Source organism: Carcharodon carcharias, chromosome 14 (genome assembly GCF_017639515.1).
Source record: "Carcharodon carcharias isolate sCarCar2 chromosome 14, sCarCar2.pri, whole genome shotgun sequence".
Taxonomy (NCBI): domain Eukaryota; kingdom Metazoa; phylum Chordata; class Chondrichthyes; order Lamniformes; family Lamnidae; genus Carcharodon; species Carcharodon carcharias.
Genome location: NC_054480.1, coordinates 71,585,431 through 71,604,124, shown reverse-complemented (window position 1 = coordinate 71,604,124; position 18,694 = coordinate 71,585,431). Strand labels below are relative to the sequence as shown.

Below are 18,694 nucleotides of genomic sequence, written 5' to 3'. Positions count from 1 at the left end.
GAGGGGTAGGCCACTCAGCCCCTCGAGCCTGCTTAGACATTCAATTAGATCATGGCTGATCTGATGGTAACCTTGCTGCCTATGCCCAATAATCTTTCATCCCCTTGTTTATCAAGAATTTATCTAGCTCTGTCTTAAAAATATTCAAAGGCTCTGCTTCCACTGCTTTTTGAGGAAGGGAGTTCTCACTTCTTTAAGAGAAAAAAATTCTCCTCATCTGTCTTAAATGGGCAAGTCCTTATTTTTAAACAGTGAGCCCCTAGTTCTAGATTCTCCCAGAGGATGAATCATCCTCTCCACATACACCGTGAAGACCCCTCAGGATCTTAAAAGTTTCAATCAAGTCACCTCTTATTCTTCTAAACTCCAATGAATACAAGCATAGCCTGTCCAATGTTTCCTCATAAGACAACCCACCCATTCCTGGTATTAATCCAGTAAACCTTCTCTGAACTACTTCTTATGCATTTACATCCTTCCTTAAATAAGGATACCAATATTGTGCACAGTACTCCAGATATTGTCTCACCAGTGCCCTGTACAACTGAAACATAACCTCCATACTTCTGCATTCAATTCCCTTTGAAATAAACGATAACATTCCATTAGCTTTCTTAACTACTTACTGTACCTGCATACAAGCCTTTTGTGATTCATGCACTAAGACACCCAGAGCCCTCTGCATCTCAGAACTCTGAAGTCACTCACCATTTAGATAATATGCTTCTTTTTTATTCTTCCTACAAAAATGAACAATTTCACATTTTCCCTCACTATACTCCATTTGCCATATCTTTGCCCACTCACTTAACCTATCTATGTCCCTTGATAGCTTCCTTATGTCCTTTTCACAACTTATTTTCCTACCTATCTTTGTGTCATCAGCAAATTTAGCAACTATACCTTCGGTCCCTTCATCCAAGTCTTTTATATAAATTATTAAATAGTTGAGGCCCTAAGACTGATCCCTGTGGCACACCACTCGTCACATCCTGCCAACCAGAAAAAGACCCATTTATGCCTACTCTCTGCTTCCTGTTTGCTGTCCAGTCTTCTATCCATGCCAATATGTTAACCCCTACACCATGAGCTTTTATTTTCCACAATAACCTTTGACATGGAATTTTATCAAATGCCTTCTGGAAATCTGGGTACAGCACATCCACCAATTTCCCTTTATCCACAGTACATGTGACTCTTTCAAAGAACTCCAATAAATTGGTTAAACATGATTTCACTTTCACAAAGCCATGCTGCTTCTGCCCGATTGCCTTGAATTTTTCTAAGTGCCCTGCCATAACATCTTTAATGATAGCTTCCAACATTTTCCCAATTATATATGTTAAGCTAACTGGCCTGTAGTTTCCTGCTTTCTGTCTCCCTCCCTTTTTGAATAACGGGGTTACATTTGCTACTTTCTAATCTAATGGAACCTTCCCCAAATCTAGAGAATTTTGGAAAATTAAAAGCAACACATCAACTATCTCACTAGCTACTTCTTTTAAGATCCTAGGATGAAGTCCATCAGGACCCAGGGATTTGTCAACCCAGAGCTCCAACAATTTGCTCAATTGGTGATTGTAATTTTCTGGAGTTCCTCCTTCCCTTCCATTTCCTGATGACAGCTATTTCTGGCATGTTACTTGTATCGTCTATAGGGAAGACCAATGCAAAGTGTTTGTTTAATTTATCCACCATCTCCTTATTTTCCATTATTAACAACGCATCCTCTGATTCACTGTTAGCACCAATAAATTACAAACTGACTTACAGACTTCGAGTTGAACATGCAGTCAGGCTGTGAAAGGTTGTGGCGTCAGTAAAACTGCAAATCTCTATAATCCAAATACTGCTGATAGGATATACCAAACTTGCAGAATTGGCATGTAAATGACAAATGAATGTTAATGTAGATAAGGGCGGGATGGTACATTTGGTAGAAGGAATAAGGAGACGGATGACACAAAGATTCGCCAAGTGGTTAACAATGAGATTGAGTGTCTTGGGCTACAGGAAGATATAGACAGGATGGTCAAATGGGCAGATAAATGGCAGATGGAATTTAACCCTGAAAAGTGTGCGGTGATACACTTTGGAAGGAGCAATTTGACAAGGAAGTATTTAATGAACGGCATGACACTAGGAAGTTCTGAGGAACAAAGGGACCTTGGCGTGTGTGTCCATAGATCTCTGAAGACAGAGGGGCATGTTAGTGGGGTGGTGAAAAAGGCATTTGGGATACTTGCCTTTATCAATCGAGGCATAGATTACAAAAGTAGGGAGGTCATGTTGGAGTTGTATAGAACCTTGGTGAGGCCACAGCTGGAGTACTGTGTGCAGTTCTGGTCACCACATTATAGGAAGGATGTGATTGCACTGGAGGGGGTGCAGAAGAGATTCACCAGGATGTTGCCTGGGATGAAGAGAGGTCGGATAGACTTGGGTTGTTTTCCTTGAAGCAGAGAAGACTGAGGGGTGACCTGATCAAGGTGTAAAAGATTATGAGGGACATGGACAGGGTGGATAGGGAGCAGCTGTTCCCCTTAGTTGAAGGGTCAGTCACGAGGGGACACAAGTTCAAGGTGAGGGACAGGAGGTTTAGGGAGGATGTGAGGAAAAGCTTTTTTACACAGAGGGTGGTGATGGTCTGGAATGCGCTGCCTGGGAGGGTGGTGGAGGCGGATTGCCTCACATCCTTTAAAAAATACTTGGATGAGCACTTGGCACGTCATAACATTCAAGGCTATGGGCCAAATGCTGGTAAATAGGATTAGGTTTGTAGGTCAGGTGTTTTTCACGTGTCGGTGCAGACTCGATGGGCCGAAGGGCCTATTCTGCACTGTGTGACTCTGTGATTCTCTGTGATTCTAAGGCCTTGAAACCTCGAAACTCCTTAAAACTAGGTCTAAATGCAGCACAGGAGTGAGAATTTAAGCGTAAACACTCACAAATCATTAAAAGTAACATTAAGATGCAACAAAACAAATGGGGCTCATTTCTAGATGAATGGAATTTAAAAGCAAAGGAGTTATATTAAACTTCTGTAGAACCTTGGTTAGACCACACTTAGAATACTGTACAAAACAAAAACAGAATTACCTGGAAAAACTCAGCAGGTCTGGCAGCATCGGCGGAGAAGAAAAGAGTTGACGTTTCGAGTCCTCATGACCCTTCGACAGAACTACTAGTTCTGTCGAAGGGTCATGAGGACTCGAAACGTCAACTCTTTTCTTCTCCGCCGATGCTGCCAGACCTGCTGAGTTTTTCCAGGTAATTCTGTTTTTGTTTTGGATTTCCAGCATCCGCAGTTTTTTTGTTTTTATCTTAGAATACTGTGTTCAGTTCTGATCATCTTATTACAAAAAAGATCTGGAGGCACTGGAGAAGGTGCAAAAAAAGTTTAAAAGATGATACCAGGACCAAGAAGTTAAAACTAGCAGGAATGGCTGAACAGCCTGGGGCTCCTTACTCTAGAAAGAGGTCAAGCGATGACTTAATAGAGATCTTTAACCTTATGAAGGTGTTTACAGGATAGACATAGAGAAGATGTTTACACTTGCTGGGGATTCAAAACTAGGAGACAGAAATAAAATATAATCAATAATAAATCCAATAAAAAATTCAGGAGAAACTTCTTTACCCAGAGCATGTTTTGAAAGTGGAATTCATTACTACAAGGAGTAGTTTAGGTAAAAAGCATAGATGCATTGTTTCTGTGCTGTAAGTACTACAATCAGTACAGGGATGGTTATACCTTCACAGTAAAGTTCAGCATCAAACAGTCAGGATGAGCTTCTGCTAGCTTATAGAAGAGGTCTCTCCAAGTCACATGAGCGATCATCTGCTCCAGCCAGGCCGGGGTCTGGAAAAAAAAAGAAACACTTGAGAGTTAAATCATGCAGTTAAAAAAGCAGATACAATGGAGACTACAGTGTCTTATTCAGCTCGAATGGCTATCAGATCAGACTGATTTCAAACAGTGCGTGCTTGCCTGCTCAAACACATGTGGTGGGTGGAAAGAAAAAAACTTTCATCTATACAGCGAACCTCAGAATGTCCCAAATGAAGCTAATTAAGTACTTTTGAATTTGGTGGAGGAAACACAACAATCAATTATTGTTGTTGACATCTTTTGATGATCTGCTTCTATCACTGCTTGTTTGTCCCTACAACCACACCCCCACTCCACCTCTCTCTCTCTCTCTCTCTCCGCCCCCCACACACACACCTTAAACCAGCTTATGTTTCAACTCTTTCTTGGACTCGAACTCAAGTTCTGTCGAAGGTTCATTAGGACTCGAAACGTCAACTCTCTTCTTCTCCGCCGATGCTGCCAGACCTGCTGAGTTTTTCCAGGTAATTCTGTTTTTGTTTTTGTTTTGGATTTCCAGCATCCGCAGTTTTTTTGTTTTTACAACAATCAATTCGTATGGGGTAAGCTACCTCAAACAAGAAATAAGTGATCTGATAATATGTTTTAGTTGAGGCCTGAAGATTAGTTAAGGTATCAGGAGGACTCCCCAATGGGATCTTCCACGTCTGTTTGAGAGGATCAGTTGGGCCTCGATTTGACATCTCATCCACCTCTGACTGTGAAGCATTCCTTCAGGACAGCAATGGAGTGTCGAGCTAGATTATATTTTCAAGGCTCTGCAGTTGGACTTTCGAGACCTTCTGAACTCAGAGGTAAGAGTGCCACCAACTGAGTCATGGCTGACAGTTTTTTTTTATTCATTCAAGGGATGTGGGCTTCACTGTCTGGGCTAGCATTTATTGCCCATCCCTAGTTGCCCTTGAGAAGGTCGTGGTGAGCTGCTTTCTTGAACCACTGCAGTCCATGTGGTGTAAGTACATCCACAGTGCTGTTAGGAAGGGAGTTCCAGGATCTTGACCTAGAAGGAATGGTGATATATTTCCAAGTCAGGATGGAGAGTGACTTGGAGGGAAACTTCCAGGTAGTGGTGTTCCCATGTGTTTGCTGCCCTTGTCCTTTTAGATGGTAGTGGTCGTGGGTTTGGAAGGTGCTGTCTAAGGAGCCTTGGTGAATTCCTGCAGTGCATCTTGTAAATGGTAGCTTTCACACATCCTCCCTGACTGCATAAAAAGCCACAATTCCTGGTGTTCCATATGTGTTCCTTCTGTTCATAGGGTCTCTGAAGTGAACTGGGTGCTTTTAAAAGCTGAGTAGACATTTTAACATACTGCGCTGACTGTCTGAGTGTCTTTTTACAACACACTCTAAATACATGTACTGTTTCACAGAGAATGGATAGTTTAATGTTACAGTGATTTCATCAGTTTCAATTGTTAAAATTACAACATTGAGGCCACTGTATATTTTCAGTACTGAGGCACCAATCTGATGCATATTTTATTCCCCTGTTCTTCAACAGCCTTTCGAACTTATTCTTAAATGTTAACATGGTCTCTATTTCAATCACACACACTGGTGGTCCATTCACAGCCATGCAGCCCACTGTGTAAAATAGGTTTCTCTGTCCTAACTATCTTATATCTATGTCTTCTCATTCCCAAATTTTCAACAACTATTCCTATCTACTCTGTCCCATCGTGATATAATTTCAAACATCTCTCTCAAAGCATTCTCCTCTGTTCCTGTATCTACAGCATTTCCAAGCACTCATCTTTCTTCTTGGTCTCTTGATCTTCAACCATTACCCTTGTTTGTAACCAGTCAATTTCTCATGGTGTAGTTCACAGGTAGTCTACGGTTTAGAGAATGGTTGCGAAGCTTAGACTCTAGTCAGGCCTGCCCTGGCAACTCCACAACTCAAGCACTCCTGTTGGAAAGAAATTGAAACAGACATATCCTGGGTAACTATAGTCATGTTAAAACTCAAGGGCAATCAGAAAGCAACTGGTAGCTGCTGTAAATTTTAGATTCTTACACCTCACTCTGCTTTTAGTCCTAACTCCTCCATTTTAGACTTGCATTCTCTGGCATTTGAATATGTGGGGGGAAAAAACCGCTAAGTGAATTTGCTAAAAAAGTGTTAAATCACAAGTATACATTTGAAAGAAGTGTTTATCTCAAAAGAGAAGGCTGAATCTCATAAGCAGAGATAACAGTGTAAAAAGCCCCATGACATTTGGTCAGCCTTGTTAACACATATTTATGATTGGTGTAACAGGTCAGAGTTCTTCTTAACAGTCACCGTCAACCTTTCGGAGGCAATGTAGTTAGGACAGGTTCAGTGAAATGAGAGCAGTCATTCAGGATCAGCCAAAAATCCAAAGGTGTTTACAGGACGGCAGGTAACAGCAGCCACACAATGCTTTCTAAACTTAGACTGAATAACTCAAGTCGAAGGGCTGCTAATGATTCAGGGACACTGGTCAGCAGATTTATATCCTTCTGTGCTGATTTCAAAAGTGATCCAACATTAACTCATGTTCTCAAAGTATAAGGAATAATGTAAGAAATTTTTTTGAATTACACTATTCTACCAAGGGATGCACTGCATCCCCACCTCTTGCAGGAACATGAAATTACAGCATGACAAGTTTACATAGATAACTTCCATTATAAATGTGGGCTTGGGAATTTAGAATATAAAAATAAGAGCAGGTTGCATGACTTTACAATGGGACTGAACATGTCTGAGCTCCTTGGTCCAAATGGTCCTCTGCTCTCAAAACCTACTTCAGCTGAAGGCTGCAATTCAAGCAATGCAAATCGGCTGTTATATAATAAATGACAAAGAAAGAAAGCAAATCAATGTGAGCCTACAAAGAAACCTCTCAGCAATAGAAAATTCCAGGTATGTCAGGATCCCAGATAAATTCTGAATACTCTTTGCCAGAGTGAGAAATTTGCTGGGATTACATTTGCCAATCCCCTTCCTGAACTTAACATTGTCAATTAGATCACCTCACTTCAAGTGATCCAATCTATTCAGTGCTGAAGGCAGGTGCTCAGTGAATGAGCTGAGAGTATCACACAACTCGATCCACATAGAACGAGTAAGAAAAGTGGGTGACATGATGATGTAATGCAACTAGGAACTCCTCTACTGCTGCACACAAAATGGCAAAGGTGGCAAGGAGGTCCAACATCCACATTTAGATAAAGCCTTAACATAGAATTGGGATTGGCCTATTCTATTGGAGTAGCATGATGCAGAGGGTCTGTTGTGTTTTTTTTTGCTTGAACCATTATTTGTATGTAGCGTACTATAAATACATGACCTAGTTTTGAAAAAGCTTTCGGAGCAGTACCTCCCCCTCCTCTGTGAAGATGGAATCAGCTTTCCGAGGATCAAAATGTTTGATCAGCAAATTCTTCAAATGGTTTTCAACAGTCTCCTGAACGTGCGATGGTTCAACCCCTGAGAAAGAAAGAGGCACAAGCTGCAACAGATTTCAGACAAATGAAACAGGTATATGGGCCTGTATCTAGGCAACACAACATTGTCTAGCCAGATATAAAGATTTGAGGGAAAAGGTTAAGCTCACCAAAACCCAAAGAATTAGGATAGGGATGGGTACAAACCAACTCAACCACACCAAAGGACTTGGACCTCACAATCCAGGCCAGCCAGACACAGGGATATAAGCCAGAGGACAACCCAACAAGCTCCCCCCATAGCTCAGAGAGTTAATGGTGGGATCTCCCTCTGCCTCCGCCCATGGATTAAGGAGTTGGCGGTGTGGGAGGGTTGCGAGTTTACATCACCCCTGACCCCTTTTAATTCCCACTCTTATAGGAGGCTGATAGAGAAACAAACTCAGAGGAGAGCCAAGCCTGAATATCTCCTAAACCACAGGTGGCAGCTACTGAGAGCACATGGGCACAGCATGGCACTCTCAGAGCACCAGCAGAAAGAATCTGATGCCTTCCATAAGGAAAAAATAGTGAGTTATCCTCAAAACATCAAATATGTGTTCAATTTGTATTTCTCAGCTTTATCAGATTACCCAGTATTTGTCAGACATTACCTGTCTGAATCAGCCACTCTGCCAGCAGGTTTACAGTCTGCGCTACTGCTGTATAATTCTCAGAAAGCATCTGGATGACATGTTCTGGAGAACCCCCAGCCTGGAAGTACCTGTGGAAATGAAACGATACAATCAGGGTCAGACACCGTCACGTCCCACTCGGCCCAGGGTCAGACACCGTCACGTCCCACTCGGCCCAGGGTCAGACACCGTCACGTCCCACTCGGCCCAGGGTCAGACACCGTCACGTCCCACTCGGCCCAGGGTCAGACACCGTCACGTCCCACACGGCCCAGGGTCAGACACCGTCACGTCCCACACGGCCCAGGGTCAGACACCGTCACGTCCCACACGGCCCAGGGTCAGACACCGTCACGTCCCACACGGCCCAGGGTCAGACACCGTCACGTCCCACACGGCCCAGGGTCAGACACCGTCACGTCCCACACGGCCCAGGGTCAGACACCGTCACGTCCCACACGGCCCAGGGTCAGACACCGTCACGTCCCACACGGCCCAGGGTCAGACACCGTCACGTCCCACACGGCCCAGGGTCAGACACCGTCACGTCCCACACGGCCCAGGGTCAGACACCGTCACATCCCACACGGCCCAGTGTCAGACACCGTCACATCCCACACGGCCCAGAGTCAGACACCATCACAGCCCACACAGCCCAAGGTCAGCTCTATGGTTCAGTGTATGTCCACCAGAGATGACAGTAGCACTGTAACTGCTTTGTACTTTGTGAATTGTATTATTTTTCCTGATAATATAGCCTATAAAGCCTGAGGGATGTTCCAGAAGTCGTGTAGCTGATGAAAACGGCTGATTGGACTTTGTGTTAATATGATAGTCAATTAACTGAAATTCAATCTAGGTTTTAGATGTTAAGTTTGAACCTTTTCAATAACTTTTACCAAGGTTACATCTCCAGAATGCTCTGGTTACATCTCCTGTTCAATGTCAAGATTTGAAATTCTTGAGTAGATAAAATAGTTGGAGGTTTGGTGCCACACTGTGGTCAGGAGTAGATACTGCAAACTCATAAGACGTTCAAAAAAACCTTTGACAGGGTTCCTACGTGGAAGACTATGGAAAAAGATCAAGCGGTATGGAATTCGCGGGGTGGTAGCAAGTTCTATGAAAAACTGGCCAGAAGGGAGGACACAGTGAATCTGAAAAATGGGCAGTAAAATGAGCAGCGTGGTTAGAAGTGAGTATCGCAGGGCTTGGTTCTGGGACTGTTCACTGGCCTTAAGTGTCTTTAAGTAATTGAAAGGCTTTTATCAAACTAACAAGATGCAAAAAGCTAGACTGAATTTCCAAAGGGGGTCTTTGTCAATGCATTGGAATTGCAGAAATGAGGGTCCTGCTGAGAGTTAGATGTGTGCCAGAGGACTGGAGAGAAAAAAAAACAATGTAGTAACCATTGTTGGGATGGAAACAGTTAACTCTCATGGAATTTAATGGTAATTATTAGTTAACAAGCTAAGTACCCATTTGGAATGTATAAAAAGGGAAAACAAGTGACAGAAGTTCTGGGTAGAGTTTTATTCCCCAGGATAAAACTCTGAAGGAATCAGTCTTGGTCTCTGTCTTTATTGTCAAGCAGCCATTGCAGCTTAACAGCCATATCTTTAAAAAAAAATTGGAGAGAGAACTCATCCAAGTAATTATAGGCCAGATAGACTAACATCCATGCTGGGGGAAACTTTGAAAACTTCAATTAAAAAATTAAATTATAAATAACTAGATGAAAAGAACATACAAATTAGGAGCAGGAGTAGGCCACTAGACCCCTCCAGCGTGCTCTGCCATTCAAGAAGGTCATGGCTGATCTGGTTATAACTTCAACCCCACGTTCCCACCTACCCACATCAGCCCCCCCCACCCCGATTACCTTTCACCCCCTTGCTTATCAAGAATCTATCTCCCTCTGCCTTAAAAACATTCAAGGACTCTGCTTCCACTGCCTTTTGAGGAAGAGTGTTCCAAAGACTCACAACCCTCAGAATAAATTTCTCCTCATCTGTTTTAAATGGGCAACCCCTTATTTTTAAACATTGACCCCCTAGCTCTAGATTCTCCCACAAGAGTAAACATCCTTTCCACATCCACCCTGGCAAGATCCCTCAGGATCTTACTCTTCTAAACTCCACTGGATACAAGCCAGAAATTGTAGAAGCATTCAACAGGGATTTTTGAAAGGAAAATCATACTTGGTAAACCTACTAAGTTCTTTGAGGAGGTGACAGATGTGGTGGAAGATGGGGAGTGCAGTGGATGTGGGGTACTTGAGCATTCAGAAAATCTTTGATAAGGCAGCACAGAGGGGCCTATTGGAGAAGGCTGAATTCAGGGAGGGTAGCAAAGTGGATGAAAAACAGGTTAGAAGGGAAGGCAGTTTCTCAGAGTGGCTGAAAGTGGATGGTCCACAGAGTGCTACTCTGGCACCACTTCTGCTCACTTTTAATTATACAAAAATAGCACATAATCCAATAGATGTTAAATAAAAATGATGCTAAAAAATAAATGTTTTTTTTGGATGTTGGAGGGGTATAGGAGTGAGAATACATTCAGCATTTGTGCACTTGTAAGGAACAATTTACCTTTTCCTTGTTCTGGATTGGATTAAATCTAAACTGGATCTCAGGTTGGCTATATGCTCCTCGACGAGCATCAGATGCAGCCGGCTGCTGGTTCATGCTTCAGGGTCATTCCCAGTCGTGGAAGTTGATCCCCTTGCTCTATCTTTAAAACTCAATATCAAGATCCCCACTAGCCTGCTACATAGAATTTACAGCACAGAAACAGGCCATTCATCCCACTGGTCGCTGCTGACATTTATGTTCCACACAAGCCTCCTCCCAACTTTCTTCATCTAACCCTATCAGGTTTTCCTTCTAGCGAGTAAGGGCATCACTAGTGTGATACTGAGACAAAAGGTTTAATACTAGTCTGTGCCAAATTAACTGATCTCAACTGGGAACACTCAATAGTCCAGTTCCTTACATGAAGAACAGATACGTGTCAGGTGGGGGAACTGCACAAGGGCAGGAGGCACTGGTTATATAGTGGGCTTAACACTTGGAGAACAGGATTGCCCGTGTATCTGTCCAAACATTTGTAAAGTCTGTACATCATCACTGTTACAACATACAAACTGCAAACTAAATACACGATGTAGGGGGAACAGACAGAAAGAGAGTGTTGCTGCAGTTAGCATTTTTTTTTTGACAAAGCCTGTTAAGCTAAAACTTACCAAAAAGGGATAAAAAAATTCTGGAAGCTTCTGTCCACAGAGTGAGTGAAGCAATATGGCGTGTGATTGGTTTCTAGTTGTGAATGAAACCATGCTGGGTGTGACCAGTGTCAGACTGGTTCAAAGCTGCATGTTTGTTACCTTTTCAGTGTGTTGAAAATAGGTGGCTCCATTATGTAATCTCGGCTGGAAAATTTTTGCAAGCACTCCTGCTGCACCTCTGCATCATCTTCACCTTCTCCTTCATCCTCATCATGCTGTGTGAGAATATCAAATTGTTAGTGATACCAGGGATGCACTTCCAATGAAAGCCCCCTCCTTCTCTCTCTTTGTAGTTTTCTCCTCTTCCGCCTTGAGGTTGGTGATTTAAACTTCAAACCTGAAGCTTCAAAACCCAAAAGGATAGGTCATCCTAATGAGTGAGAACTTTTATTCTGATGGAAGAGTAAATAATAAGGTACAAAAACAACATACATTTATATAGTGCCTTTAACATAGTAAAATGTCCCAATGTGCTTCACAGGAGTGTTAGCAAACAAAATTGACACTAAGTAACATAAAGGCCAGGTGACTAAAAATTTTATTAAAGAGATTGGTTTTAAGGAGCGTCTTAAAGCGGGACAGAGAAGTAGAAAGGTTTACAGAGAGATTTCCTGAGCTTAGAGCTTAGACAGTTGAAAGCACAGCCACCCATGGTGGACCAATGGTGACTGAGGTTGCACAAGGCCAAAATTAGTGGAATGCAGAGATCTCAGAGCACTGTAGGGCAGGAGGAGATGATTCCTGGGGGTGGGTCAATATACACAGTGGTCCCTGGGAGTGGGTCAGTATATACAGGGGCTAATACATTCTGCTTCTTAACTTTATACCACTATCAGCACCTTCTTTATTGTTTAACATTACCATTAACACTTCTTTGTCCTGTATCCATGACATCTTTGCCAAATTTCTTCTTAGCTCCCACCTATCCCTGACCTTCTGTTTTGCTCCATCTGCTGCACTCTCTCTTAAACAGTATAAAATCTATCACATTTCTACTTCTCTTTAGCACTGAAGAAGAGTCATATGGGCTCGAAACGTCAAGTCTGTTTCTCTCTCCATGGATGCTGCCAAAACACCTGCATTTTTCCAGCATTTTCAGTTTTTAATATTATATACAGGGGCTCCCAGGCCATAGGTCAATATATACAGAGGGTCCCTGGGAGTTTCTTCATTCATTGACGGGATGTGGGCATCACTGGCTAGGCCTGCATTTATTGCCCATTCCTAATTGCCCTTGAGAAGGTGGGGGTGCTCTGCCTTCTTGAACAGCTGCAGTCCTTGTGGTGTAGGTACACCCAGAGTGCTGTTAGGGAGGGAGTTCCAGGATTTTGACCCTGCGACAGTGAAGAAACAAGTCAGGAAAGTGAGTGGCTAGATGGGAACATCCAGTTGGTTGTGTTCCCACGTGTCTGCGACCCTTGTCCTCCTAGATGGCAGTCGTCGTGGGTTTGGAAGGTGCTTTCTAAGGAGGCATGGTCAGTTCCTGCAGTGCATCTTGGTAGATGGTACACACTGCTGCCACTTTCATCAATGGTGGAGGGAGCGAATGTTTGAGGAAGGGATGCTAATCAAGCAGGTTGCTTTGTCCTGGATGGTGTCAAGCTTCTTGAGTGTTGTTGGAGCTACACTCATCTCAGCAAGTGGAGAGTATTCCATCACACTCCTGACTTGTGCCTTGTAGATGGTGGACAGGCTTTGGGGAGCCAGGAGGTGAGTTACTCGCTGCAGGATTCCTAGCCTCTGACCTGCTCTTGTAGTCACAGTTTTTATATGGCTAGTCCAGTTCAGTTTCTTGTCAATGGTAACCCCCAGGATGTTGATAGTGGGGGTTTCAGCAATGGTAAAGTCATTGAATGTCAAGGGGCAATGGTTAGATTCTCTCTTGTTGGAGATGGTCATTGCCTGGCACTTGTGTGGCGTGAATGTTACTTGCCACTTGTAAGCCTGGATATTGTCCAGGTCTTGCTGCATTTAGATGTGGAAAGCTCCAGTATCTCAGGAGTCGCGAATGGTGCTGAATGATGGAAGGAAGGTCATTGATGAAGCAGCTGAAGATGGTTGGGCCTAGGATACTACCCTGAGGAACGCTTGCAATGATGTCCTGGAACTGAGATGATTGACCTCCAGCAATCATAACCATCTTCCTTTGTGCTAGGTATGACTCCAACCAGTGGAGAGTTTTCCCCCTGATTCCCATTGACTCCAGTTTTGCTAGGGCTCCTTGATGCCACACTTGGTCAAATGCTGCTTTGATGTCAAGGGCAGTCACTCTCACCTCACCTTGGGAGTTCAGCTCTTTTGTCCATGTTTCAACCAAGGTTGTAATGAGGTCAGGAGCTGAGTGGCCCTGGCAGAACCCAAACTGAGCGTCAGTCAGCAGGTTATTGCTAAGCAAGTGCCACTTGATAGCACTGTTGATGACCCCTTCGATCACTTTACTGATGGTTGAGATTAGATGATGGCGAGGTAATTGGCCAGGTTGGATTTGTCCTGCTTTTTGTGTACGGGTCATTCCTGGGCAATTTTCCACATAGCCAGGTAGATGCCAGAGTTGTAGCTGTACTAGAATAGCTGGGCTAGGGCCGCAGCAACATCCGGAGCACAAGTCTTCAGTACTATTGCCAGAATATTGTCAGGGCTCATAGCCTTTGCAGTTTCCAATGCCTTCAGCCATTTCTTAATATCACGTGGAGTGAATCGACTTGGCTGAAGCTGGGTACCTCTGGAGGAGGCCGAGATGGATCATCCACCCAGCGTTTCTGGCTGAAGATTGTTGCGAATGCTTCAGCCTTATCTTTTGCACTGATGTGCTGGGCTCCTCCATCACTGAGAATGAGTACATTTGTGGAGCCTCCTCTTCCAGTGAGTTGTTTAATTGTCCACCACCATTCACGACCAGATGTGGCAGGACTGCAGAGCTTAGATCTGATCTGTTGGTTGTGGGATCACTTAGCCCTGTCTATCAATTGTTGCTTATGCTGTTTGGCACACAAGTAGTCCTGTGTTATAGCTTCACCAGGTTGACACCTCATTTTTAGGTATGCCTGGTGCTGCTCCTGGCATGCCCTCCAGCTCTCTTCATTGAACCAGGGTTGATCCCCTGGCTTGGTGGTAATCGTAGAGTGGGGGATATGCCAGGCTTTAACGTTACAGATTGTGGTTGAGTACAATTCTGCTGCTGCTAATGGCCCACTGCACCTCATGGATGCCCAGGCTTGATACATCTGTTCAAAATCTATCCCATTTAGCACGGTGGTAGTGTCACACAACACAATGGAGGATATCCTCAACGTGAAGACGGGACGTCATCTCCACAAGGACTGTGCGGTGGTCACTCCTACCGATACTGTCATGGACAGATGTATCTGCGGCAGGCAGGTTGTTGGGGATGAGATCAAGTATGTTTTTCCCTCTTGTTGGTTCCCTCACCAGCTGCTGCAGACCCAGTCTAGCAGCTATGTCCTTTAGGACTTGGCCAGCTCAGTCTATGGTGGTGCTAACGAGCCACTATTAGTGATGGAAATTGAAGTCCCCACCCAAAGTACATTCTGCAGCCTTGCCACCCTCAGCACTTCTTCCAAGTGGTGTTCAACATGGAGGAGCACTGGCTCATCAGCTGTGGTGGAGGTGTGGGGGGAGGTACATAGTAATCAGCAGGTTTCCTTGCCTGTGTTTGACCTGATGCCATGAAACTTCATGGGGTCCACAGTCGATGTTGAGGACTTCCAGGGGAACTCCCTCCCAACTGTGCCTGTCCTGCCGGTGTGGTAAGACATACCCAGGATGGTGATGATGGAGTCTGGGTCATTATCTGTAAGGTATACAGATAATGTTTACCTTACAGATAATGACTATGTCAGACTGTTATTTGACTAGCCTGTGAGACAGCTCTCCCAATTTTGGCACAAGCCCCCAGGTGTTAGTAAGGAGGACTTTGCACGGTCGACAGGGATAGGTTTGCCATTGTCATTTCAGGTGCCTGGGCTGATGCCGGGTGTTGGGTCTGGTTTCATTCCTTTTTTGTGATTTTGTAACGGTTTGATATAACTGTGTGGCTTGCTAGGCCATTTCAGAGGGCACTTAAGAGTCAACCACATTGCCGTGGGTCTAGAGTCACATGTAGGCCAGACCACATCAGATTTCCTTCCCTGAAAGACATTCATGAACCAAATGGGATCTTACGACAATCAACAATGGTTTCATGGTCATTATTAGACTTTTAATTCCAGATTTTTATTGAATTCAAATTCCATCATTTGCCATGGTGGGATTCAAACCTGGGTCCCCAGAGCATTACCCAGGGTCTCTGGGATTACCAGTATATACAGGGGGTCCTTGGGAGTGGGTCAGTATATACAGGGGGTCCCTGAGAGTGTGTTTGCATATAGCAGGAGTCCCTGGAATTGGGTCAGTATTTGTGGGTCACCTCAATGCAGGAATATTTGGTATCCATAATAATTTGTCAGGAAGTCAGCTACTTTGTCTATGTTTAGATGATGTCATGTCTTTAACAAGAAAACACATTTCAAGAATGGAAATTAGTGGGATTGGCAGCATCACTCATTGTCAGTGTCTGAAACAATGGTGAGGACGGAGCAGTAAACAGCACAGGCAACAGTGAACACTGTGCAGTGTTCTGAACTTTTAACATTAACCAGAAAATTATTTCTGTATATCAAGCATTTCCTCCTTCCATTCCACAATCTACTCTCCTTGGCTCCATGGACAACTCTGGTATTTAACTACAGGTGGCAGCACAAACAACCCAACACCATCTTCATCTGACAATTTGTTCACTATCAGGAGGGGTGTACAGTTCGCAGCTAGGAATGAGAACTCTGAGTGATTCTTCCCCAAGCCAGCCCAGGAGTGCTGAGGCAATGACATATTTTAATATTTACCTGTCAATGAGGGATACACACTGGGCTTTGTCATTTTCTAATAACAAACTCAGGCCCCTTGAGTCTTGGACCTTAACCAGCCTGGTCATTACCACATTGCTGATATAGAGAGCTTGCTGTGCATAAATTATCTGCCAAGTTTCCGACACTGCCATAGTGACTACACTCCAAAAAATACATCATTGGCTGTAATGCACTTTGACAGGTCCTGTGGTTGTGAAAGGTGCTAAATAAATGCATATGGCAACACTCTAATTCAGTACATATCTCTTTCATTAATGCTGGCAGATTTGATTAATGGTCACTAATTATATATTTTGCTGGGGAAAAGAGGGCCTGGGTGACAGTGGAGCAGGGGACAGGAGGACACTGGGCAAAAGAAGAGCCCATGATGTAGGGCATAGCATATTATCATGGATAGAGGATTCGTTGGCTAACAGGAAGCAGAGAGTAGGTCTTTTTCATGGTGGCAAGCTACAATAGTGGAATGCCAAAAGGATCCCTGCTGGGCCTCAAATTATTTATAATTTATACCAATGACTTGGATGAACGGACCAAATGTATTGGAGCTAAATTTGTTGATGACACAATGATAGGTACGGAAATAAATTGTGAGGAGGACAAAGAGAGTTTACAAAGGGATTCAGATAGGTTAAGCGAGTGGGCAAAAAACTGGCAGATAGAGTATAATGTAGAAAAACTCATCCACTTTGGCAGGAAGAATAAAAAAGTAGCATATTAGTTAAATGGATAAAGATTACAACATTTGTTGGTATAGAGGGATCTGGGTATCCTGGTACATGAATCACAAAAAGCTAGCATGCAGGTACAGCAAGTGATTAAGAAAGCAAATGGAACGTTGTTATTTATTGTAAGGGGGGTGGATTATAAAAGTAGGGAAGTTTTGCTACAGTTGTACAGGGCAATGGCGAGACCACATCTGGAGTATTGTGCTGGTCTCCTTACTTGAAAAAAGATACAACAGCGTTAGAAACCATTCAGAGAAGGTTCATTCAACTGATTCCTGGGATGAAGGGTTTATCATCTCAGCAACTGTTGTACAGACTGGGTCTGTATCCATTGGAGCTCAGAAGAATGAGAGGTGAAACATATATGATCCAGAGGACATTTCCCCTTGTGGAAGAAACTAAAACTAGGGACACAGTTTAAAAATAAGGGGTCTCCCATTAAGACAGAGGTTTTATCTCTGAGAGTCCTTGATCCGTGGAATTATCTTCCCCAGAGAGCAGTGGAGGCAGGGTCATTGAATATTTTTAACGATGAATTACAAAGATTCTTGAGTGACAAGGGAGTCAAGAGCTATGCAGGGCAGACAGGACAGTGGAGTTAAGGACATAATCAGATCAGCCATGATCTTATCAAATGGAAGAGCAAGCTCAAGGGGCCAAATGGCCTACTCCTACTTCGTATGTTGATATGGACAGTGGGACTTTTTGACAGTGGAGCAAGGGATATGAGGACACTGGGCAGGTCATATAGTGGGGCCGGCGGCGGGGCGTGGATGAGAACTCAGTGAAGAAGTTAAAAGTTAAAAAGGTGACATAGGCTGGATTTGGGTTTGCTCACGTCATCCAAACTAGCCTCAACCACCACCCCCCCCCCCCCCCCACACACTAGGGTTAACTGTACCTTGCTTGTCCTGCTTTCTACCCTTAATGTCACCTATTAGCACATTCCTTGGCCCTCTGTCCAGCTTTACTTGTCCCACCCCCAGTTAAACCAGCTTATATTTCACCTCTTTTCTATTTTTCCTTAGTTCTGTTGAAGAGTCATACGGACTCGAAATGTTAACTGTGTTCCTCTCCGCAGATGCTGTCAGACCTGCTGAGTTTTTCCAGCTATTTTTATTTTTGTTTTGGATTTTCAGCATCCGCAGTTTTTTGCTTTTAGTCTCAACCACAGTTGGCACCGCCCCTTGAGTCACTGACCACGCCCACTATTTTCAGCCTGCCACTACCATTAGCCCCACTTCCGATATTGCGTCTATGGCCGCGCCCTCTTCGTTGGCCCTACACTCTTCGGACCACCTCCACCATTGACTCCGCCCCCTCCATTGGCCCCATCTCCTCACCAACGGCGCCTTTCCACCATTCGCGGCCTATCTTTAAACAATATGAGGAGGCTTCATCCTCACCATGGAGCCGTCCTGCTCCTCCCAATCCGCAGCGCTCCCGAAATATTCCTCGCTCATCCCTTTCCCTCGGAGCCCACCACCGCCTCCAGCACACACACCGCTCGGTCCACTGCTCTCCCCCAGGCCGCTCATAGACATATAAACCGCTGACGGTAATGAGGCGCTGGCCTGTGGCTGACCTCCGCCTACAGCGCCATCAATGGCAGCGGAGGAGCATATACAGTTACTGTTTCTGCATGAATGCACATCAGTGATTGCTCATTCAACAACATTTTATATTTATATGGCGCTTTTAACACTATAAAACGTTTCAAGACCTTTCATAGGAGTTTTATAAAGCAAGCAAGTAACATGAGGACTTATTGGGGCGGA

At 44.1% G+C, this 18,694-nt stretch overlaps 1 protein-coding gene across 2 annotated transcripts in view; it reads right to left on the bottom strand.

Moving 5' to 3' along the window:
• nelfcd (negative elongation factor complex member C/D) overlaps positions 1-18,488 on the bottom strand; it is a 47,381-nt gene extending 28,893 nt beyond the window's left edge. For both annotated transcript variants that reach the window (XM_041203729.1, XM_041203730.1), the window contains exons 1-5: positions 18,323-18,488; positions 11,366-11,481; positions 7,960-8,069; positions 7,240-7,349; positions 3,755-3,862 (exon numbers count right to left, since the gene is read on the bottom strand). In XM_041203729.1, the coding sequence (XP_041059663.1) occupies positions 3,755-3,862; positions 7,240-7,349; positions 7,960-8,069; positions 11,366-11,481; positions 18,323-18,460 (582 nt within the window). In that variant the 5' untranslated portion in view covers positions 18,461-18,488. The remainder of the gene's footprint in view (positions 1-3,754; positions 3,863-7,239; positions 7,350-7,959; positions 8,070-11,365; positions 11,482-18,322) is intronic.
• Between the last annotated feature and the right edge of the window lie 206 nt (positions 18,489-18,694).